At 34.1% G+C, this 24,861-nt stretch overlaps 1 protein-coding gene across 6 annotated transcripts in view; it reads right to left on the reverse strand.

Annotated features, from left to right (window-relative positions):
- Nucleotides 1–24,861, reverse strand: part of MARCHF10 (membrane associated ring-CH-type finger 10) — a 196,418-nt gene that overhangs the window by 47,142 nt on the left and 124,415 nt on the right. For 4 of the 6 annotated variants that reach the window (XM_051994947.1, XM_051994946.1, XM_051994945.1 and 1 more), the window contains 2 exons: nucleotides 23,400–23,549; nucleotides 12,037–13,453 (listed from right to left, as the gene is read on the reverse strand). In XM_051994947.1, coding sequence (XP_051850907.1) covers nucleotides 12,037–13,453; nucleotides 23,400–23,549 — 1,567 coding nt within the window. The remainder of the gene's footprint in view (nucleotides 1–12,036; nucleotides 13,454–23,399; nucleotides 23,550–24,861) is intronic. The other 2 variants (XM_051994948.1, XM_051994949.1) reach the window with 2 other exon arrangements.

A 24,861-nucleotide genomic window follows, 5' to 3' on the forward strand; every position in this document is an offset into this window, starting at 1 on the left:
TTTTCTTGAATTCTCCCTCATAACAAAGAAAAACAGTTAAGAAAACACCTGAAGGAGTATCAGCATCACAAAGCCTATACCATATTCTTCCCTAATGGTGGTCTATCCTTTTCTGCTGAAAGGAGAGATAAGTGTTATTATTTGTTGTTTAGGATCATCATAATTTCTCTTGGTTCTCAGTATTTGGTTTCCTTATAATGAAATTTTCATATATATTTGTTATAGTCATTATCAGTCACATTCTTTAGGTTCTGCTTAATTCATCCTGCATCAGTTTATACAAATCTTTTTGTTTCCTCTTTGAATTCCTCCTGGCAATTATTTCTTTTTTTAATCACAACTTTTTATTTTTCAAAACATGCATAGATAATTCTGCAACATTAACCCTTGCAAAACCTTGTATTGCAGTTTCCCTCCCTTCTCCCACCCCCTTCCCTAGATGGCAAGTAGTCCAATATATGTTAAACATAGTGGAAATATATGTTAAATCCAATATATGCATACATATTTATATAATTATCTTGCTGCACAAGAAAAATCAAATCAAACCAGAAAAGAAATTGATGAAGAAAATAAAATGCAAGTCAACAACAACAAAAAGAATGAGAATGCAATGTTGTGATCCACACAGTTCCCACAGTCCTCTCTCTGGGTGTAGATGGCCCTCTCCACCACAAGTTCATTGGAACTAGTCTGAAACACCTCATTGTTGAAGAGAGCCATGTCCATCAGAAGTGATCTTCACATAATCTTGTCGCCATGAACAATGATCTCCTGGTTTTGCTCATTTCACTTAGCATCAGTTCATGTAAATCTCTCCAGGCCTCTGTGAAATCATCCTGCTGAAAATTTCTCATAGAACAATAATATTCCATAGCATAATATACCATAACTTATTCAACTATTCTCCAACTGGGATGGGCATCCAGTTTCCAGTTTCTTCTAGCAGTTATTTCTTATTGCATAATATTATTCTGCTACATTTCCATATCACAATTTACTTGACCATTTCTCAGCCAATGGTCATCAATTTTGCTTCCTATTATAAGGACTCACATACTCTCTATACTCCCTTTCATCTCAATGGGGTATGTGCCCAATAGTGAGATCTCTGTGTCAAAGGCAATGTCTGGTTCAGCCATTTTTCTCACATAATTTCAGTATTATTTCCAGAATATGTAGATCAATTCATAGCTTTACTAACTGTATCTTAATGTGTGTATCTTTTCATATCTCCTCCAACATTGACTCTTCTCACTGTTTGGTCATCTTTGCAAATTTGTGGGTTGTGGGATGAAACCTTAGTGATGTTTGAATTTGCATTACCCTTAATTCTCAGTGACTGGGAACATATCATATGGTCACACATAGCACATGCTTTTTTTCTTTTGAAAGTGTTCATTCTTAAGTTTGGATACTGAACCAATGAGGCCCTTCCATGATACTTCCTTTTTTTTTTCATCACTCTTAAACTAAATACTGAGCTAGATGGGGGTATGATGCTATTCATGTTCATGCATGTAAGGCTATTTCAGATTAAATATTAATAATATATATTCAGTAAGATAATCATAAACCCAAATCCATTTTGTAGCCTTGTGAAGAATCTTGAAATATTAAATGACAGCATTAGGTAGGAGAAATGTGTTCTACTTTCTGAGCATCTTTTTTTTTTTTTGGTAACTTGCCAATCTTTTATTCCAGAACATTTTAAAAAGAGAAAAATACTTCTAAACAGGACCAAAATTGGAAGCTCAACAGTTGATATATGCTTAAAGTTATATTAATATTAGCTACAAGTCTGATCTTTAGCTCAATAGAATCTGAGTCATCTCTTTGAAAAATCTTTAAGAGTTTGATATCTTCACAGCTATCTCTTTCTATGTCCTTCTTTCCTGAACCTGTCTGCCCAAGTGCTGCTATCCCCAGCCTGCCTCACAATCCATAATTACTTTCTTCCTTTTTTTTTTCTGTACTTCATTAAAACTCCCATTCCTTTAGTATCTGAATCTCACCTGGCAGAATGAAAATAACTTTAGAAACTAATTCATATTGAGATTTCCCATGACAGTAGCTTACTATGTCATCTGTCCAATAAGTGTGTATATATATATATATATACATATATATATATATATATACACACATACACATATATATGTATGTATATATGCATATATGTGTGTGTATATATATATGAAAAGATTTGTTATAACTAAGGAATGAATCCTTCGTGGTGGAATTTCAGATGATAAAAGTTGGAGGAGATTTTTTTAAACAGAAGGTGCTTTGAGTCTCTTTGGATTGAATTTGATGTAATATAATTTAAAATGAGAAAACAATGCTATTAACCATAATGGTTCCTATTCTATGCTTAAGTTATCAAAACAGGGGAGAGCTCTGATGAGAATGGAAAAAAATACACATTTTGGTACAGATTATTATTGATACTGAGAGACTGACACCTATCAAATCTAACTGAGAAGCAAATGTGAATGTAAATTCTTTTGGATGGCTCCTTCCTTATTCTTCTAGTTCAGATCCATCATGATTGAATTGCCCTATTCACAAATAAATTTTATTTTTATTTGTCTGGATAGAAATGACCAAGAGATACATAATATGAAGGTTGTTATTTGTCTTTCATTCTTGAAGAGGGTCATGACATCAGGAAGGTGATGCCATGACTTGAAAGTAAATTGGATTTAAATCAAGGAGGGTTGTGCAAAGTCACTAGCTTCCTTCTCTCTGATGAAGCCATCTCCTTTTCCAGTGGCAAAATATAAATCAGGACAACTAGAGATAGCTCCAGATATAGCAGGAGACCTTGGCTTTTTAAGCTAAGGTCTGTTTCAGGTCTCAGTTTCTGAAGGCAACATCTAGTCAATGATTAAGGCTAGTTAAGAAACGAGGCAAAGAATGACCTCTTTTACCTATTTAAAAAGAAAAGAAAAGAATTAATCTGTGAGGGAAAGACCCTACATAAAAATAAGGGAAATGGGAAGCAATTTTTTTTTAAATTAAAAGGGTAAGTAGTAGCTATTTGGGATGGATCTATCTCAGAACTTTTCATCAGAGCCTCTGCCACTGGACAAATAACCCAGTTTTTAAAAACATTTATTTTTGTAGACATATGCTACCAAAATTCCTGAGTTAAAATGGATTTACTATATAGCATATGACAAAGATGTGTTAAAATTATGCCAATTGCCAGTCTAGTTAATCTAGTTGTTCACAATTTTGCTGATACAGATGTGATAAAAAATTCTCATTATTTTAAAAAATGTCTTATTTAATTTTTAACATTCTTTTTTTAATTTTGAGTTCCACATTCTTTCCTTTTCTCCCACCTCTCCTACCCATCCACTGATAAGGCAAGCAATACAGTATCACTTATACATGTGAAATCATGCAAAACATTTCCATATTAGTCTCATTTAAACGAGAAAAATAAAAAAAATTATACTTCTGTTTGAGTTCATTAGTTATCTCTCTGAAGGTAGAAAACATTTTTTCATCAAGAGTCCTTTGGACTGTCTTGGATGACTGTATTATCAGAGTAGTCAAGTCTCTCATAGTTGATCATCATTACAATGTTGCTGTTTCTATGCACAATGATCTGGTTCTTCTCACTTCACTTTGCACTTAGCATGTTTTTCTGAATCTCATGTGCTGCCTTTCTCATAGCATAATAGTAATCCATAACAATAAATGCTACAACTTATTCAACCATGCTCCAACTGATGGGTATCCCCTTAATTTCTTCACCAAAACAAAAAGAGTTGCTATAAATATTTTTGCACATAAGTGTTCTTTTCCTTCTTCTTTTATCTCTTTGTAATATAGCCGTAATATTGGTATTACTGGGTCAAAGATTATGCACAATTTAATAGCCTTTTAGGCATGGTTTCAAATTGTTGTCCAGAATGGCAGGACCAATTTACTACTCCACTAACAATTCATTAGTGTACTATTTTTCCTTTATCCCCTCTAGCATTTGTCATTTCTGATAGGTGAGCTGATACTTCACAATTATTTGTATTTGCCATTCTCTAATCAATAGTGATCTGGAAAATTTTTTCCTATGATCATAAGCAGCTTTGATTCCTTCTTTTTGATATAAATTTGTTTATACCTTGGACCATTTATCAGTTAGGGAATGGCTTTTATTTTTTATAAACCTGATTTAGTTTTGTATTCAGTATATATTGAGAAATAAAGCCTTTATCAGAGAAACTGTAAAACTTTTTGATATTAATTCATTGTCTGTGGCATTTTTTATAGAAATGTGGCTTCCCTGATTATCCTTTTTAACTAGGTCTATTTTTGCTTTTGCTTTGTCTGAAGTCATAATTATTACCTTGCCTTTTTTTGGTTCAGCAGCATATTTTATTCTGTTCTAAAGAATGAATATTCTTCATTTTAATTGTGTATATCTTTCTGTTTCAAGTATATCTCTTGTAAATAACATGCTGTTGGATTCTGTTTTCTAGTCTATTCTGTTATCTGCTTCCATTTTAAGGGTGAGCTTTTCCTAATCACATTCACATATATGATTACTGCGTATCCCTGCAACCCATTTTCTTGTTTCTTATCCTGTCCCTCCTCAAAAGTCTATATTTTGCTTCTAACCACTGCCTCCTTTAATTTGCCCTACCTTTTATCATTTCCCTCCCCAACACTTTTTGCCCTATGCCTCTCCCTACCTATTCCCCTATTGGGCAAGTTACATTTCTATTTACGAATGACCCATCCCCATTTTCTTTCCTTTGTAAAAGCTCTTTCTTCTATGCTTCTTTTTTTAGTGAGAAAATTTCCTTTATTCTACCTCTTTCTCTCCTCTTCCAATGCATCCCTCTTTCTTACTCCCTTTTTTGGAGATTATTTCAATATAACTCATATCCATGCCATCTGTCTATATGTAATCTTCTTTTAACTGCATTAGTAATGATAAGGTTCTTAGGAGTTAAATGTATCATTTTCTTACTCAGGAAGTCTTCCCTAATGAGTATTTTTTTATGTTTACTTTTTTATGCTTCTCTGGAGTCTTGTGTTTAAATGCCAAATTTTCTATTTAGCTCTGGTCTTTTCAAAGATGAATGCTTGAAAGGTTTCTATTTCATTAAATATCCATTTTCTCTGAATTCTCTGAAAACTCAGTTTTGCTGAATGGGTAATTCTTAGCTGTAATCCAAATTCCTTTGCCCTCTGGAATATCATATTCTATGCCCTCACTCCTTTTAACAGAGAAGCTGCTACTTTTTGTTGATCTTAACTGTGGCTCCATGATGTTTGAATTGTTACTTTCTGGTAACTTGAAGTATTTTTCCTTTGACCTGAGAGTTCTGAAGTTTGGCTATATAATATTCCTAGAAGTTTTCATTTGGGGATCTTTTTCAGGAAGTGATCTTAACTTTAGGATTTTTCATGTTGCTGTTTTCAGAATTATTTCTGGGAGTTTGAAAGTTTTTATTGCTTCTAAGAGAGTTTGATCCCAGGAAAGGTATGTTTCATAATCCCCATGGCCTGTACTCTGGTCTTTATCTAGGAATGGCCTCTGGTTTCTTGCAGCCATAATTAATAGCATTTTCTTAACTTTGCTCCCTTGTAATCAACCCTCAGCATTTCCTCTCCCCCCCGAAACAGATTCTGAAATACATATAGACCAGCCAATGCACTCTACCCAGTGCTAGCTAATGATCCTGTTATTTCTTTCTTGCCAACTGTCTGACCTCCTACTGTCTCTAGGTTCAAAGTTCCTGAATTTGCTTTTTATTATTATTTTTATTATTGTTGCTGAGGCAGTTGCCATATGTATGGTCTCTAGATAGGTTTTCACCTTGATGAGACAAATTTCTCCTGTTAAACTTCTAAGGTTTCTTAGGTCAGAAAAATCTCATTCTGACCTTTTGTTAACTCTGTCACTCTCCAATTTCATTTGAAGTGTTAGTTTAAAGTTGTTTGGAGGAGAATGTTGGGAGAATTCAGCTGGATTGCCTGTAATCCACTATGTTGGCTCAGTTCTCCCTCAAATTTATAATTTAAGAGAAGATATAGTATTCTGTGTGGACAGTACTAAGGAGATTAGTTTGACAGGATCAGAGGGTATGAGGAGAGTGATATATGTAGAAACTAGAAAAATAAATTAACAAAGAATTTAGAATGAACAAAAAATTAAACAAGATATTTAAGAGCTTCAATAAAGTAGAAAGATAAAAAATAAATCCATGCAAACCATCAGTTTTCTCTGAATATTTCTTTAAAAATCAAGGAAGAAGAGATAAGAGATATTTCATGTAAGATAAAACTAGATTAAATATCTGAGGAAAAAGCTATAAAATAACACTACTACAAAATTATTATTATAAAAATAAAAGAATATCCTAATAATTTAAAATATATTCAATGTCTGTGGTTGGGCTTCACAAATATGATAAAAGTGAAGCTATTATTTAATATTCTATAGATTTAGTACTATAACAATCAAATTATCAAAGAATTAGACAAAATAATATTTAAAGGATTCATTTGGAGGAATAAAGAAATCAAGATTATTAAAGGATTCAATGAAAAAAGTATTAAGAAATGTGGTTTTATGCTACCAGATCTCAATATATGGAGATGTAATTATCAAAACTATCTGACAATAGCTAAAAAAAATTAGAAGATTGGAAAACCTGAGTAATCTAGATAAACAAGAGCTAGAAATAAATGCACACAATAGGCTAGTATTTGATCAATCCAAGAACATGTATTATTGGGGAAATAACTATTTGAAAAAAAAAAAACCTTCCCCAAACTAGGAAGCCGTCTGTCCTTAAAGAAGCTTAGCTCAGTATCTTATACTTTATAGTACAGTCTATTCCAAATAAACAATTTAAACATAAAATGTCACACTATAAAAATAACTAGAGAATATAAACTTAAAACTCTTATAATTATGGATAGGGATAAAACTCATAGCAAGACTGGGGAAGAAAAAGTCCAAAAGATATACTAGAGAGTCTTGGGAATATAAAATTAAAAGCTTTTACAGTATAATAAAATCAGGATGAAAACCAGATTAAGGGTGAAAAAAAATCTCTGAATTAAACATTTGATAAAAATTGGAAATCCGGTCTTATATAAATTATAAGACCTTTGACATAAATAAATGAGATTAAAAACCATGTCACAAGTAGTCAACGGAGATGAACAGTATATATTAGGGATAAACATTGAAACCAATTATTCCTGGCTCTGAGAGCAGCTCTTTATCCTCCACTTTTTACCATATAAGCCTATGTGAAGATTGGGATACAATTGAGGCAATTGTTCTAGAAAATAATTTGGACTTATGCAGGAATAAAATTTTTTTTAGAATTTATTGAAAACAAATAGAAAATAGAAAAAACAGAGAAAGGAAAAAAAACAGCCATGTGTACAATGGAACAGAAGATTTAAAATATGAAACAATTAATTTCCATTTCAAGAGAGCCTATATAATAAACATTACACATTATGTTCAGAGTTGTCCATCTTTTCTTTGCTTCCTTATAGGCTTTTTTTTTGTTCTCAGCTGTATATTTTTTACTTTATTCTTTTTCCTCCCTTTCTTCCCTCCCACCTCTCTATAGAAGGTTACAGTTAAATATATATATATATACTTATATGTATATATGGAATTGAATACACTGTAAAATACATGATATTGTGCTAATAAGCCAGTTTGGGGGCAGACTGCTTCCCAATTTTCTCAGCAATTCTTAAATTTGGTTAGAAAGAATAGGATAAAACAAAATACACACACATATACACACACCCATACACACACACACACACACACACACACACACACACGTATCTCTGTAGGGCCATACTATGCTTGTTTTCCTTTGTTTCTCTAAAGGTGGATAACATCCTCCTTCATAAATCCAAGTCTTTCCATATTTTTCTAAAACCACCACCTCATCATTTCCTATACCACAGCAATATTCCAACCTTATAGTATCTAATTATTTTAAATAGTCAAACAATATTGGTTTACACATGACTAACATAGTACAGTTTCCTATTTTTCTCTTTTGATGATTAAATATATTTTGAGATCAATGATTATTTACCTTTACTTTTTTCTAATATGCTTTACTTCTAATTATTATTATTGTATTTGTGTGTATATCTTAATTTCTGTCTCTGCTGATTCCTCTGCTTTACTTCTACATGCTACCTAGTCTCACTATTACTTAATCTACCCCCTTCCAAGGATACCTCCCTTATACACTCCCCATCTTTTCTTTTCCACTTTATTCCATCCCCATTAATCTACACATTTATACATCTATCCTTATTCTATTCTATCCCCTTCTTATTTCTTTATAAATTTAGAAGACTTTTATACCTTTCTAGGTTGTAGGTATAGCGTTCTCTTTAACCCATTCCAATATGAGTAGGATTTCAGAACTACCAGTCCTCCTCCCCATATAATTTTTCTACGTCATTTCTTCCATTTGCACCTCATTCGCATAACATAATTATTCTTTTTACCTTTTCCTACACTGTATTGCTTTTTAGAATCACATCATACTTAGCTTTATGCCAATTTCTTTCAAATGATCCAATTAATAAAGACAATCTTAGACATATGGTTTACATTTCCACATATAAAACAAACAATTTGTCCTTATCCAAAACCCTTGAAATTAGTCTTTGATGTCTACCTTCTTTTTCTCTTTGCAACAAAATCCTGAAGGTATCAAATTTCAATGAATGTCCAATTTTTTCATTCAGAATTATGCTGTCATATTTGAATTTTTTCTTGTTGCACATAATATTTTCTCCTTGACATTGGGGTTTTGGAATTTGACTATGATGTTCCTATAGGTTTTCCTTGTAAGATCTCTTTACATTTTGCTTTATTATTTCTTGGTCTCTTATAACTTTGCTGGTTTCCCCTTGTCCCCTTCTGATTTTTAAGGAGACAGTTTTTTAAGATTCTGGATCTTCTTTTCTAGTTAGTTGACTTTCTTTTCATAATCTTCTTGTCTTTCTTGGATTCTTCTTTGTTTTTCTTTAATTTCTTATTTGACTTTTAAAGTTTTTTTTTAAGTTCTTCTATGAATGGGGGCAAGTGACAATTAAATGTTACTCTATGGGATGGGAGAGACTTTTTTTTGCTTCAGTATCCTCCTCTCAAAATAAACCCTGGTCTTTCCTATTCCCAAAATAACTTTTTATGGTTGGATTTTTTCTCCCTTGCTTGCTCATTTTTTAAAAAGAAAAAAATTATTTATAGCAGATTGTCAGTATAATCACCTCTCCTCCAGGGGTGTGGGGGATGGTACCTCTGTCCCCTGGTACTCCAGTGGGCTTGGAACCAGAAACCAAGGGCTCCACCCTCCTGTAGGTACCCACAGCCACAGCATTTTGGGTCCACTGCTTCTGCACTCACCTAGCGTGTACTGGTTCCTTCCGCCCTAGGTCACATCTCAGCAGCACATCTGGGCCTGGTGTTCCTTATCAGTAAAAGTGCCATCAATTGGAACTCCCCTTACACTTTCACACTGTCTAGAAGGGAAAATTCCTGTGACTGTAGTCCTCACTGGGGCTATCTCCCAACCCAGCTAACTCTAGCATTCACTACATGACTATTTCATTGGAATTAATCTTGAAGTATTTATAGAGTTGTTTACATTTCACATGGGTCAACCCTCCATTCTGGTATCTTTCTTTTAATATTTTCCAATTGTCCTAAGACCTCCACTGTTTTCCCCAAAATCTTATTTGTTTTTACTGCTCAATGTTCCCCCTTAGTTGCTATTTGTCTTCAAGGGAAATTTGGAAAACTTGGAATTTTCTGACCTACTCCACCATCTTCCCAGAATCCTCTCTCAGGAATAAATTTTTTAACACCCTTTACCCACTAATCCCACTACTGGTAATACATTCTAAGGATATTATTAACAGTAAGATCCATAAGTACAAAATTTTCATATATACCATTATTTGTGATAATAGTTAGCAACAAAAATATATGTTCAGCAATTGAGGAATGCTGTAACAAATTATGAACAAAATATTAATAAGAAATATGAATAGATGATAACAATAATAGTTAAGATTTATATAGCACTTTAGGATTTTCAGAGACCTTTACATATACTATCTCATTTAAAAGTAATGGATTTTCAACCACCCTGGAGAGCAATTTGGAACTATGCTCAAAAAGTTATCAAGCTGTATATATCCTTTGATCCAGCAGTGTTACTTCTGGGCTTATATCCCAAAGATATCTTAAAGAAGGGAAAGGGACCTGTATGTGCCAAAATATTTGTGGCAGCCCTGTTTGTAGTGGCTAGAAACTGGAAAATGAATGGATGCCCATCAATTGGAGAATGGCTGAATAAAATGGTATATGAATATTATGGAATATTATTGTTCGGTAAGAAATGACCAGCAGGATGATTTCAGAAAGGCTTGGAGAGACTTACATGAACTGATGCTGAGTGAAATGTGCAGAACCAGGAGATCATTATATACTTCAACAACAATACTATATAATGATCAATTCTGATGGAGCTGGCCATCTTCAGCAATAAGATGAACCAAATCAGTTCCAGTGGAGCAGTAATGAATTGAACCAGCTATACCCAGAGAAAGAACTCTGGAAATGACTAAGAACCATTACATAGAATTCCCAATCCCTCTATTTTTGCCCACCTGCATTTTTTTATTTCCTTCACAGGCTAATTGTACAATATTTCAGAGTCCAATTCTTTTTGTACAGCAAAATAACAGTTTGAACATGTATACTTATTTTGTATTTAATTTATACTTTAACATATTTAACATATATTGGTCATCCTGCCATCTAGGGGAGGTGATGGGGGGAAGGAGGGGAAAAATTGGAACAAAAGGTTCAGCAATTGTCGATGCTGTAAAATTACCCATGCATATAACTTGTAAATAAAAAGCTATTAAAAATTTTTAAAAAGTAATGGATTTTACTGTGCCTTAAGGAATGATGAAATTTTAAGAATTCACACAAATATGACAAGACTTATATGAAGTGATACAGAGTGAAGGACATAGAGCCAAGAAAACTGTCTACATAATGACTTTAATAATGTAAATAAAATCAGCATTAGAAGCCAGTAAAACTGGACAAAAACAACATTGATGTCATATCAAACTATAAGTTAAAGATACCGCTCCGAGATTACTAAACAACAAATTCTAGGCTAATGTACTTTTGAATATTTAATGTGAAGTGTCTATTCAAAACAAAATTTATCAAAATATTTTTTAAAACAGGAAAAATATAAATTTTTAACATGACAACATTTAAATATACTAATAAGGCTACTTAAAAATTTTAAATGTCCTAAAATCTGCCCAGAGAACCAATGAAAACTTATAATGATCTTATCCTCTTTTCCCTATGTTTGAGAAAAAAAGCATATGAAAATGGAAGAAGTGGTTAAAACAATACAGGGAACTTTAAAATGTTGAGGTAACTGTGTCAACATCTTGGGAAATGTTTACATATTTGGAAGGTTCAAATACTAGAGCAATTGAATGGCTGGATCTGAGCTCAATCCTATGGGGAAATCCTCAGAAGTCATGAGCTGAGTGTCTCCCAGTTTTAGGAGAAAAAAGCTTTTTCTATTAAAAAAATCTTCATAGTTGTTTAAGCCCCTTGAAAGAGGAATAGTTTAATGAATAGACACAATAGTCAGAAACCCCTTAGTCTAGATACTTTTGTCTTTTTTCAGAAGGTGTCAGAATAAGATAATGTGAAAAATAATCATTTCAGGAATACTGAAGAATTAAACAAGCTGATCTACTAAAGTACTAATTTAAAATCATTTTCTCCTATGACTCCCAAGATCAAAAAAATGAAATCAATACTTTTATAACAAAGAATCATTTAACTATTAAGGAAGCTCTCTCTCTATCACTGTAATTGCCTTACAACTTCCCAATTAAAAAAAATACTTTATGGCCCTGGTAAAGCTAGGTCAAAATTCTATGTATATAATTATGAAAACTTCTCACCTCTCTTGCAGTTTCTTCAGTTTGTCAGGATCTGCTTTTGTCTGATTAATCTCCTTTGCATTTATGGAGTTAGAATCTGCCATTCTACTTTCAGCTTCAATCTGGTTTGGTAAATCCGACACTGCAAAGAAAGTAAAAGGTATTTCCTCTTCTATTGGCTCTGACATATGCAAATGGCCTCTGAAGTTCATTCTTAATGGAGGAGAGCTGGGAGGATCCACTGAGGATGAGCCATCTTGTGAATTTTGTAAGACATCTTCAGTATTTAGTATAGTCTCAGGTGATTGACTTGTTAAGTTCTTCTCTTCTATTTCCTTGACATAAAATTCAGATGCATTGGCTATTGGTAATGAAGCATCTTGGTTTTCAGAACTGGCAGAGGGATTTCGACTTCTAATAGGCGATAGAGGTCGGCGAACATAAAACCTTGAGTTTCCCTCTGCATCTGAACCCTGAAGGGCAACAGGGGTTAAGGATAAGTTTGCTTGGACCTCAGCTCGCTGTGCAGAATGGAGTAGTGATCTTGGGGTATTATAAGATGAATTCAGTAATGATCTATGAGCTGCTGACCTAGTAGAAGGAAAGCAATCAAAAGAATTCCAAGGATTATTTCCATAGGATTGCCTGTCTCTATTAAAAGTATGATTCCCAGATCTAGTTTCCACAAAACTATATTCATTGGGTAAAGTCTCTAAGTTAAGACAATTGTCTTGTCTGTTTTCACTTTTCACACCCCATGTATTAAATGAGGTTTTCTCAGCTTCATCATCAACACAGTCATTTTCCTTAGTGGAATCGCCATCAGAAATTTTATGATCTCGAGGTAGCCTTTGTCCTAACAAGGACTGTTCAAGAGCTGAGTCCATCAAATTACTTTTTCTCAATAAGCGATGACCAGATTCATTTCTTTTTAATGAACTAGGTCTGCTGTTTTCAAGTTCTTCTTCAGAGTTGTGGTTTTCAACCTGAGTTACTGATATCCTGCTAAATCCAATATTGTTATTAAAAGGAGAACCTGGTGGTTGTATACCAGCAAGTAGAAATTCTTCTTCTAAATGGGTAATATCCTCAGTGTCTTCATTTCCTCCTAGAGTATTAACTGTATTTAATTCTAAAAAGGAGTAAAAGTCTTCATCTCTGAACCTAACTGACGCCCTTCTTGGTTGCACTGTGCTAGTAGACATAAGGGATGGTACACTGGATTCACCCAATGCCTGGGAACCATTTGCTCCTTGGAAAGATGGTGATAGAGGTAAAGACGGCTGAGCTGGGGAAAGAGCAGTCCAGTCTTTGGAGACTTTTTCCGGTGGTTTTTGATCTGCATTTAGTTGTGAAGATGGAACTAAGTTTCTTCTCTCTCGATTTTGCCTCTTCATCTTGGTATCATTTGACCACACATCTTGTTGCCCTACTGGATCTGTAATGAAAGTCAGACCAAATTATATTTTGTTAAAGTTTCTTTGGAATGAATGACTTTTTTTTTAACAAGAGCAAAAGACTTTTTACAATTTCATATGTTCCTTAGAAGATAAATGCCTGGAGAATATATGTAGTAAAAATTGCATTGGAAAGATAGGTCTAATACATGGTACAATACTACAGATGTTATGACATTTCTTTATTTATGAAGGATGAGGCAATGCATGCATACAGTCATCTTTGGGTACTCCCAGTAATATCTTTAGAGTTATTCAATGTGGAGATTAATTCCAGAGTAGTAATACTAATAATATCTGAAATCTTAAATCACTTTAAATATGTTATCTCACTTAAACTGTGAGTTAAATACTGGTATTAAAAACAGGTACTATTATTATTATTCATGTTTTACCAATGAGAACATTGAGACTAAGAGAGATTAAGTAATTTATCCCTGATCATACAACTAATAATTATCAGAGATGGAATTTAATTTCAGGTTTTTCTGATTGTGATAGGAGCAGTGCTTTCCTGTTACAACTTCCTCTCTTTATGTAGCCTGATTGATCTCAGCTTCCCTGATACAGTTTTCTGGTCTGGAGGGATAAAAATGTACCCCAAGTAGCTTGGGTATCTCATACTTCGAGGGTATCTGAGATTACAAGAGTTACCACATCAGATGCAGTTTCCAGATAGACATGAAAAAAGCTATTTGCTATTTCATTTTCAGTTCTGTATCCTTGTTATGTTGGGGGCAAAGTCACACCACTTTCCTTTGTTAAATGATCAGTGATATGGAGGCCGAATTCCTCTCCTGTCTCAACATAAAATCTGAATTAAGAAGGCACTGGCTTTACAAGCTCATCTACAACACCCACTCCCAGTCTAGCATTGTAGTGATTAGGCCATTGCCTCTCTCTTCCTCCAGAGTAGAATTTAAAAAAAAAAAGTAGTTCCAGGCTGGCCCAGCAAGAGGGAACTACATATGGGACAGCAAGCAAACTTCTTAGTACTGAATTACTAAGTTCCATCCACCAAAACTACCTGCGTTGTTTCCAGTGTTACCTTGACCTGAATTTCATAAAATATTCCCTGCACCGTATTGTGAAGGGATAAAAAGAAGTCGACAGACTAGACCCCATCTTCCAGAAGCTTTCGACCCAGATGGGATATTATACAAACATATAAGAAACAGCTACATAATATAAATTGTAATTCATAAAGACAGAGTGAACGTAAGTGCTACGGAAGATAAGGACTAACCAGAATCTACATGTGGGGAAATTAGTTAAGAAAAACTTCTGGAAGCCTGTGTCTAAGATTCTAATAATTCTGGAATGCTAGATGCAAACTAAAATAATTTTAAAGTCCCACAGTGGTAAACAATAATATTAATAAGGATAGTAACTCACATTTATATAGCATTTTATAGGCTACAGAGTTGTGCAGCAACACTGTGAGGCAAACAATTCAAGGATTACCATACATTGTACAAAGAATGCTTGGTCCCCAGAAATGGTGGACTCTGGAGCCTCTTGCTTTTCTTGGGTTATGTGAGAGTTGTTTTAAGCATTTTTTTATTAACAAAGTGTTGCCCAAATTCTTAGCAGTGAAATACTCTTTATTTATAGAGCATGCAAAGAACAAGTCTAATAGCTAAAACATTTAATTAGAACATAATGAGAAATATAGAGAAATAAAGTCATTTTTTGCTCTCGTTATATGTTGTTCCTTTATAAAAAAAAACCTGTTGTTTTTTTATGGGGATTATGTTCTATTCTCTCAAATTTCCCTAACCTTTCAACACAGAATTAAAAAACACAGGGGTCACTTCAGAACTCATAGCCCTCTAGTGAAAACTTAGGTTTCAGAATTATTTGACTTAGAAATTGCACACCTCTCCTGGCAGGGTAGAATTCGCTAAAATCAGGATCCTGTGTTCCCAGGTTCTACTGAGTCTCCTAGATTCAGGAACATCATATAAGCACCATCCTGGGTGTTTCTCTTTCCATCTCTTTAATCTGACCATAACTTCCAACTTGCTTTTCTGCTTCTATTGATCACTTAGCTCTGGCAGTGCTGCATTTTTATTTCTATCTCCTTTCTTATTTTTCCCCCTGAAGCAATTGGGGTTGTGACTTGGACAAAGTCACACAGCTAATAAATATTAGGTGTCTGAGGCTAGATTTGAATTCAGGTCCTTCCGACTTCAGGACTTGGGGTCTATCTATTGTGCCATCTAGCTGCCCTTTTCATATTTCTTTTTTCCAAGTTTACACCATGTTATATAAACTTTCATTTTGGCTAAGTCTCCTAAGCTTCTAATAGCTTGAAGCTACCCCAATAAACATTTATAAAATTATTTACAACTGTTATTTCATTTGATTTTCAAATAACCTTATTAGATAAGTGCTGTTATTATCCCCATTTTACAGATGAGGTAACTGAGGTGGCCTACACAGGATCTCATAGCTAATAAGCATCTGAGGCAGGATTCCATCTCCAAGTCGCTTGAACATGCTTGAAACTATGCTGAAGAGCTCTGTGATAAAATACAACACTTTCTCCAATTATATAGAACAGTCAATTGTGTTTCTGATAGTTCTTTCCTATACCTAGGTCATATACGAAGGTATTAGAGCCAATATTTAAATTGAGTGGGTTTGATTTTATAATTTCTGAGTTACAAGAATTATAAACACCAGCTTTTGCCATATCAAGCTGCCCTCCCTAAATAATAAAATATGTATAAATAAGTATATACAATGAAAAAATCAAATATTTTATCACATAATCATTAACTTATTTTCAACTCTGATGTATAAAAAATAATACAGAAGAAAATGATACAGAATTAGAAGGAAAAGACAAAGAAAGGACATAAGTAAAGTGGTTTAGTTGCAAAGTTTTTGAGGATCAGGATTTCAACTGGCAAAGTTACTTGGACAAAAATCTACCCTTGTTATCAAAATCTACTCTGGCTAGCACACCTCAATTTCATTGTGAAAATAGAATACTCAGGTCAGTATTGTTATTTAAATCTCTCACTGTGGAGGAAAAATTAGAAGCACTTTTGTCTCTACTCCATTTCCTGTTATCCATCTGCTCTCCTAAAATCTCCCGCTTTCCTCCTGTTTTCCCTCTCCACTTGTACAGTGCAAGACACAATAATGTTGTTGCTTTTTTTCACCCTTAATTACTTTCTTTTATTACTGCACATTTTCTAATGTGGCTCAGCCTGTAACAGGTGAACCTGCTGTATACTGAACTGAAAAGCTCAACATGATAAAAAGTTAAACCTAATGAAATCCAAATAAACAGAGCATACTATATCCCTAAAGTTCAAATCAATATTGTGTTACTTTACATGATGTAAGAGGGTCCAGTACTAGTTGGATATCTAATATCCTCAAATTTGCCATACTTCCTTCACTGTTAAGTGCACAAGACACTCAGCAATATGACATATGGACCTTTGTTCCTCTACGAGTTGATTTTACTTTTTTATCTGGTTACTTACAAGGACTGAAGAATTAAATCAATAAATCATAGTAAGGGATACATTAGCAATTTCAGGAGTGCAATTAGCACTTGGTGATCTATAAACTTGGATCCAAGCTGAGCTGTTTTTGCCAAAATGTTCCCGCAAATGTTTGAACAAATGTTCCTTATTTGACCAATATGCACCTTTCAAGGTCTTTTTTGAGTAAGGAGTCCTTATTTTGATGAGGGAATCAAGAATGCAAATCATGCTTAATTTTAAAATGGCATACAGAGCCTTGTACAGAGATTAGTAACAGTACTAGAACTCAGATGTTCTAATTCCCTAAAAAAATAAAGTAAGGTTGATGTTGGGAAAAAAGCTTCCTCTCATTGCTAGCACTGCACTTCAGTCCTGTGACTAGCTAAGTGGAAGCCCACTGATAAGCAGGAGCATCAAGTATAGCAACTTCTGAAATAAGAGTAGCCAGGGACTCAATTAGAACCAAATAGTCACTTCCAAAGGCCACTGAGCTGTCACCAGATAGAAATGATTAAGATAGGAGAAACCTTGGCCTAAACTGCAGCTGAGAAGAGGAAATAATTTGTTTCTCCCTATTGATCCTCTAAATTACTTAGTACCTTTCTCACCACCTCTTCCTAAACTCCCTACTTTGTCACTTTATCAGAAGTATAGGTTTAATACTTTAATGGTTTTAAAAGAAGCAGAATTATCCTCCCCACTATACTCACACAACTTAGACACGCAATTTTTATACTCTTATTCATGGATCCTTAACAATATAAACCAAAATAAACAATCCTGGAATGAGGATTATGCTATATCCACCTTGCTCTAAGTAATACTATGTGTTATGTACACAGGAGAAATTCAGAATACACTTAAGAGAGTGATCTGCAAATCCATAAAAATCCTGTGTTAGGATGTAAGCCTTTTATTTTTAAGAATAGTTTCAGGCTTTCCTTGGCCTAAATAAATGAGATCTTTAGAGGGTCCAGGAAAGTTATATTACCTGAAAATAAGTATTCATTAAAAGTTCACAGAAGCCTAGGAGGGTCACAGGGGAATTCTGGACTATGTGGATTTTTATATGTCCAAACTGTCCACAATTCCAAATAATTAAATGGTCTATTCAATTGCAATTTGGAACATGTTTAATAAAAACATGTGACATGTAATGTCCCAATGTAATTGCCACATGTGCCCCCAAATAATGTTATGTTGTATATCTAATGTCATTTGACCTCTTTGGGGCTCAGTTTCCTCATTAGCAAAATGAGAATAGATTAAGATACTGGGGCTTGTCCAGCTCATTTTACAGATGAGGAATTGAGGCAAGCAGAGTTTGAATGACTTGTCCAGAGTCATATATCGATTAATAAAGTATCTGAGGTTGAATTTGAACCTTCCTGTTTCCAGAACTAGTCTACTACACCTTCTAGCTGCACTTAGGAACTATTTCATTCTTAGCATTTGCCCTGGTGCCTCACACAGTTCCTGGCACAATTAATAGGCACTTAAAAAATACTTGCAGATTTTTTGATTGGAGTTTTCCTTATATCCAAAAGGAGCTTCAAGTGCCCAAAAATGAATATATTTGTTGAATATTCCTTTCATCTGGGGTCCTTCATTTGTTTTTATTAATTGTCTGCTTGTCTATTTTTAAAATTAATCTCACATATGTATCCCTCATCTTGGCTAAATGGATTCCCATTTTCATTGGGCCATCTAAAGATGCTCCTTTTAAGGAGCAATAAAGTTAAGGACAGTGAGGAGTTGAGTAGCAAAGATAAGGAACCTTTGAACCTTTTTTAAGAGGGAACAAGAAGAAATCTCAAAGAAAATCAGGGGACAAAAAGGAAGAATAAATGAGATCTTTAGAGGGTCCAGGAAAGTTATATTACCTGAAAATAAGTATTCATTAAAAGTTCACAGAAGCCTAGGAGGGTCACAGGGGAATTCTGGACTATGTGGATTTTTATATGTCCAAACTGTCCACAATTCCAAATAATTAAATGGTCTATTCAATTGCAATTTGGGACATGTTTAATAAAAACATGTGACATGTAATGTCCCAATGTAATTGCCACATGTGCCCCCAAATAATGTTATGTTGTATATCTAATGTCATTTGACCTCTTTGGGGCTCAGTTTCCTCATTAGCAAAATGAGAATAGATTAGTAGCTAAGATAATTGTGGTGACTCACTTTTTGTAAGCTAGAGAAACTTCCTAAACTCTCTTCTGTTTTACTACTATTAATGAGAAGTTGATGTTGCTGGCAAAGACAGTAAGCAGTATACCTGGAGGGGCTTACAATTCCAAAGAAGAGGGAAAAAATGGGAGTTGTCCAAAGAGACTGATATGAATATACAAGGAACTTGCTAAGAAATGTGGACTTTAAAAAAATATGGAAGATATGAGCAAGGGCAGGAAATAGAACCTTATTATGAGTGTGGTATGGTCCTTCACAAATCTCATCAGAAGTGCTACATCCCAAAATGATGAGTCTAGTTAGGGAAGCAAAAGATGATGGAAAAAAAGGCATTAAAAAGGAAATATACTGTGAGAAAAAAGAAGACGAAATAAAGGATAAGGATCACTGTTTCAGGAGATGGGGATGATCAAAACTGACAATGGAGAGAAGATAAAGCTGCTCAATTCTTATTTTGCTTCTCTTTTTCTCTACTGAGCAGAATTATTTATGTGTAGAAAGACAGAACAAAATTTTCTGAAAGGGAGTTAGTATTAGTAAGTATTAATATTAGAAAAAGAAAGCATCTACTTGCCCTTAGGAAATCAGGTTACCTGAACCAGATGCAATAGCAAATAAAAATGGGGGCCAATGATGAGCAGACAACATGTGGAATCTAATTTTATGATTTAACATTATTCATGTTTTATTATATTTTATTGGTTTTTATTAAATATTTCCCAATAACATTTCAATTTGGTTTGGGCTGCACTCAGGGGTATTGCTGGCTGTATGTTTTGACACCTCTGAGCTATATTCTCATGTACTAAATGAACTAGTGGGTGGGATTTGTGTGTCACTGACAGTAATATTTAAAATATCATGAAAACAGGAGATATATTCCAAGATGAGGGACTAATCTGTAAAAAACAGAAGAGGAAATTCTGTAAATGACAAGTCATTGGCTTGGGAAAGAAATGGGTAGTAAAGGGAAGAAAGAACAAGTCATTCCAGACAAACCTTATTTCCTTTTTTGAAATGATTATGAAATTTGTAAATCAGGAGAATCTTGTAGATATATTCACTTAGATTTTTGTCAAAACAATTGATTAACAATCAATTATCCTTATGGAGAAGATGGGGAAATAGGGACTAGAGAACTCTAAATTATATAAGATTCAAAACAGATTCAATGGTTGGACTTAAAGATTAGTTGTTAATGGTTCAGTATTACTATGTCTCTAGTAGAATATCCAGAGGTCTGTGCATGGCCTTGTGCTGTTTGTTTAATATCTTTAAAAAATGATTTGTTAAAGACATCATGTCTGTAGATAACACTAAGGGGGAAGCCGTAGTTAACGTGCTAGATGATAAAGTCAGGATACCAAAAGAGATAGGCTAGACCAATTGGCTGAATTTAAGATGAAATTCAAGAGAGAGAAATGGAAAGTCTTATGTCTGGGCAGAAAGAAAAATCAATTTCAGTAGTTGTTTTTCTTGGGGTTTTAATGGACTGCAAACTCAATATGAGCCACTGGCATGATTCTTAGCCTAAAAACCAATGGAATTTTGGGCAGCATTGAGAGGCATAACGTCTAAGAATAAGAATAAGGTGAGATAATCTATCTACACTCGTCTTAATCAGATTACATCTGGAAAACATCACATTCATTTCTGAATACTACAGTTTTTTAAGGCCTTGGCAAGGTAGAGAGCATCCAGAAATATGTGTTCAAGAACTGGTAAAGAAACCCATGGGAAGATCAATGGAACAAAGAGGGAATTTTTAGCTTAGAGAAGACAAGACTCAGGGGAGATATGTCATGAAGTATTTGATGTGCTATCATGCAAAAAAAGAGTTTAGATTTGTTCTACTTATCTGTAAAGGGTAAAAACCAGAAGTAATGGATAGAAGTCAGAAACAAAAAAATTCAGATTTATTGTCAGAATTCTTTTTAAAAACTCTGTTCCCCAATAACATGGAAAACAATTTTCCACATTTGTTTTTAAAACTTTTGAGTTAATAAAAAACTCAATTCTCTCCCTTCTTCCCTACCCCTTCTCTCATTGAGAAGGCATGTTTGAAGTTATGTGAAAATTTCCATATAAGTCATATTGTAAAAGAAAACATAGTCTACCCCATCTACCAAAAAAATCTCAAGAAGAAAAAAAAGTTTAAAACAAAACTATGTTTTTTCTCTGGGTAGAGATAGCATTTTTCATCTTAAGTTCTTCAGAGTAGTCTTGGATCATTGTATTATGTAAAATAGCAAAGTCATTCACAGCTGATCATCTCACAACATTGAAGTACATTTCATTTTGCTTGAACTCATGAAGGAGGTTCCAGGCTTTTTTTTAAGAGCATCCTGCTCATCATTTCTTACAGAATAATAATATACACCATCATTATCACATATCACAGTTTATTCAGTCATTTCTCAATTGATGGGTATCCCCTCAATTTCCAATTCTTGGAACTACAGCTTGAGAAAAGAGTTGCTATAAATATTTTTGTATTTATGGGTTCTTTTCCTGAAAAAAATTCTTAATAATTTAAGTAGTCTCAAAATGGAATTGACTCCTTGGGAAGTAGAGGACTTCTAAATGAAACCTGCCCTTAATCACTTAATGGGTGCGGCCTCAGTCAAACTGAGACCTGTTGAAGACTTAAGCTTTAAAAGGCCAAGGTCTCCCATTGCAGCCAGAACCATGTCCAGTCGTCCTGATCTCTATCTGGCCACTGGACCCAGATGCCTCTGGAGGGAAAGTGAGGCAGGTGACTGCACAGCCCTCCCTTACTTCAATCCAATTCTCTTGCATGTCATGGCATCATCTCCCTTATGGCATGGTCTTTGTAGAGAATAAGGACAAACAACAAGATGCGAGCAGAGGCTGAGTGACCACTTCTCTTATATGTTATAGTGGGGATTTTTTCAATTATGGGTTGAACTAGAGGGCAAGTGAGTTTCTTTCCATTTCTCATGTTCTGTGAGTCTTAGGACTAGAACTAAGAAACTCAAGGTAGTTACCTAATTTTATTTTAAAGTACAGTTAGTGATAGAATTTGTTCATATTGATAGCTCATGAATTAGAATTAGAAGAGTATCGGTTTTATTATTTGGATAGAAAGAAAGGAGAATAATTTGAAGGATCCAGGAATATTCTCTTATTCAGAAAAACCTTAATACACTGGCCAGATATCGTTTTGAGGAACACACTAGTTGTTTTAGACAAATGAGAAAGCATCATCAGCAACCTTGCACTGCTCTTGTTAGAAGGCTGTGTACTCCCTATATACCCAAAGCTGTGCAGGGCTGTGCTGCGCTGTGTATCTTGTGCTATTAATTAAATATTTTCTATGTGTCAAGCACTACATGGTTGCATAGCACTTAAGGATACAAATACAAGTAAAAAGAAAAATAGCCCCTGCCCTATAGGAGATTACATTATTTTATTTTCCTCAATAGTATTTTATTTTTCTAATTATAGATAACAATAGTTTTCAATATTCATTTTTCTAAGATTATGAGTTTCAAATTTTTTTTCCTTCTTCCCCTTTCCTTTCCTTCCCTTTCTTTCCCTTCCCTTCTCTTTCTTTTCCTTTCCTTCCCTTCCCTTCCCTCTCTCTAAGACAGAGAGCAATCTGATATATGTCTTATATGTGCAATCATTTTAAACATATTTCCTTCCATATTTCTCATTTTGTGAAAGAAAAATCCAAACAAAAAGGAAAAAAAAACACAAGAAAGAAAAATCAAACAAGCAAAAAAGTGAAAAAAGTAATGCTTTGATTCTCATTCAGGCTCCATAATTCTCCCTCTGGATGCAGAGATATTTAGAGGTGGAGGGGAATGCATTCCACAAAAGGGTGCTGAAAATTGTATAGAAGGGAAAGCATCCAAAAATGGAAGCCACAAGCAGAGTTGGATGGGAATATACAACTCTTCACTCCTTAGAAAGCATGCTATTTTATCTCCTCCATTACAAATGACCTCACACAGAGAAGAAAGCCATACCTTGGAATTGTAGCAACTAACACATAAAAGGTTCTAAAGATGTGCTATCCCTCATTCAAACACTCAGGGATCTAAGAAAAAACAGCATTTTCAGCACAGCCACAATGCCACCGACCAAGGGGAGCTCGGGCAAGTGGCTTAGCTCGGGCATCTGTTTCTCTCTCTGCAAGAAGAGGTAGGTGATCCCCAAGGTCTCCCATTATGTGATTGTGTTAACAGAGTAACATGGTTACCTGATCCTCTGGGAATCTGCTCTTTTGCCTGCAGCGATGAGATCTGCCTGTTTCTATCTCCAGATGGTCTTCTACTCTGCATTTCTGGGCTTACTGTCAATCTCCCCAGGTTGGGTCTCTTCTTCCTTGATAATATCTGTGCCTGTGCTGCTGATAAGTGCAAAATCTTTTCAATAATTAAACTGTTTCCTGCCCCGCCCCCAAAGAAAACATCTCCCATTTAAAAAAAAAAAAAATCACCAGTGCTCAGAAGATCTCCTGAATAAGCCCTATGTAACACAACACAATTGCCCCCACAAACCATTAAAACCAAGTCTCAATGTGATAAGATTTCTAATATTCACTTAATTGGTGTTCATTAAAGTTCATTTTGCTGACATCATGTAGAACTGCCTACAATTCATACTTCAAACAGCACAATTTCCCTGGTGTGTTCTTCAATTTTGAATAAATGTTGCTTTGAGTTTGATATATTGAACATTTCTTACACTCAGCATCTATTTGCATTTTTAAGTTGGTCAATTGGTCTTACCAAGAAATTTCAAAATTTTTTATTTGCCCACAACCTGCCATATCTTCCTGATGTCATTAATCTAAAGTGATACTCTGATAAAAAGAAACATAAAATCATGGCCATGGGTTTTATTTCTAATTGTTTTTTCTTATATTTCTATACCTGATATTTTTTACATTTCCCTTGTTAGTTTGCTAATCTATGTAAGTCATTTTGTTTTGATGATAGAATATACATTGTACCATACACGTTTATAAAAATCAATTTTTCTTTAAAATTTCAGATTATTTTCATGAAACTTCATGAAATTTCATGAAACTCTTCCAAAGTACTTGGATGCAATAAAATTTGACAATCTGAGCTACAATCCACAAGAATATGTAGTTATTTTATTCTTAATGAGCAATTTAAAAATCTCACAAACATATCTACTAGTTGGCTACAATGCTTTAATAGCAAACTAATATATAAATGAAAGGTAAATTGAAATGAAAGGCAATTAATTGCAGTCATATTTGAGAAGATGTGTGGTATTGCTTTGCATGTACAATTTTCAAATTAGAATTTGGAAAAAAATTTTTTTCATTCTTAATATTTTATTTTATAATAACTTTATATTGACAGAATCCATGCCAGGGTAATTTTTTTACAACACAGAATTTGGAAAAATAATAAAAATTCTGAATAAAAAGTTTACTTAGAATCCTATAATACTTTGTTTTGAGTAAGTGACATAATATTCCATATAAAAATACAGGGTCCAAGGAACTTCTTGGTTTTAAGCAATTCAGTGGTTGAATCTATGCCAAAACGTCACACGAGCAAGTCTCTCTGACCACGGATTAGTAGAATCAGGATTGTCACAACTGTCAGATCTGGCTTAGAAAAAAGTTAGTGTAGACAGAATATGGAGGGAATGACATTTTCCTGTAAAATATATTCTGAGGC

This window comes from Antechinus flavipes, chromosome 4 (assembly GCF_016432865.1).
Source record: "Antechinus flavipes isolate AdamAnt ecotype Samford, QLD, Australia chromosome 4, AdamAnt_v2, whole genome shotgun sequence".
Lineage (NCBI taxonomy): Eukaryota > Metazoa > Chordata > Mammalia > Dasyuromorphia > Dasyuridae > Antechinus > Antechinus flavipes.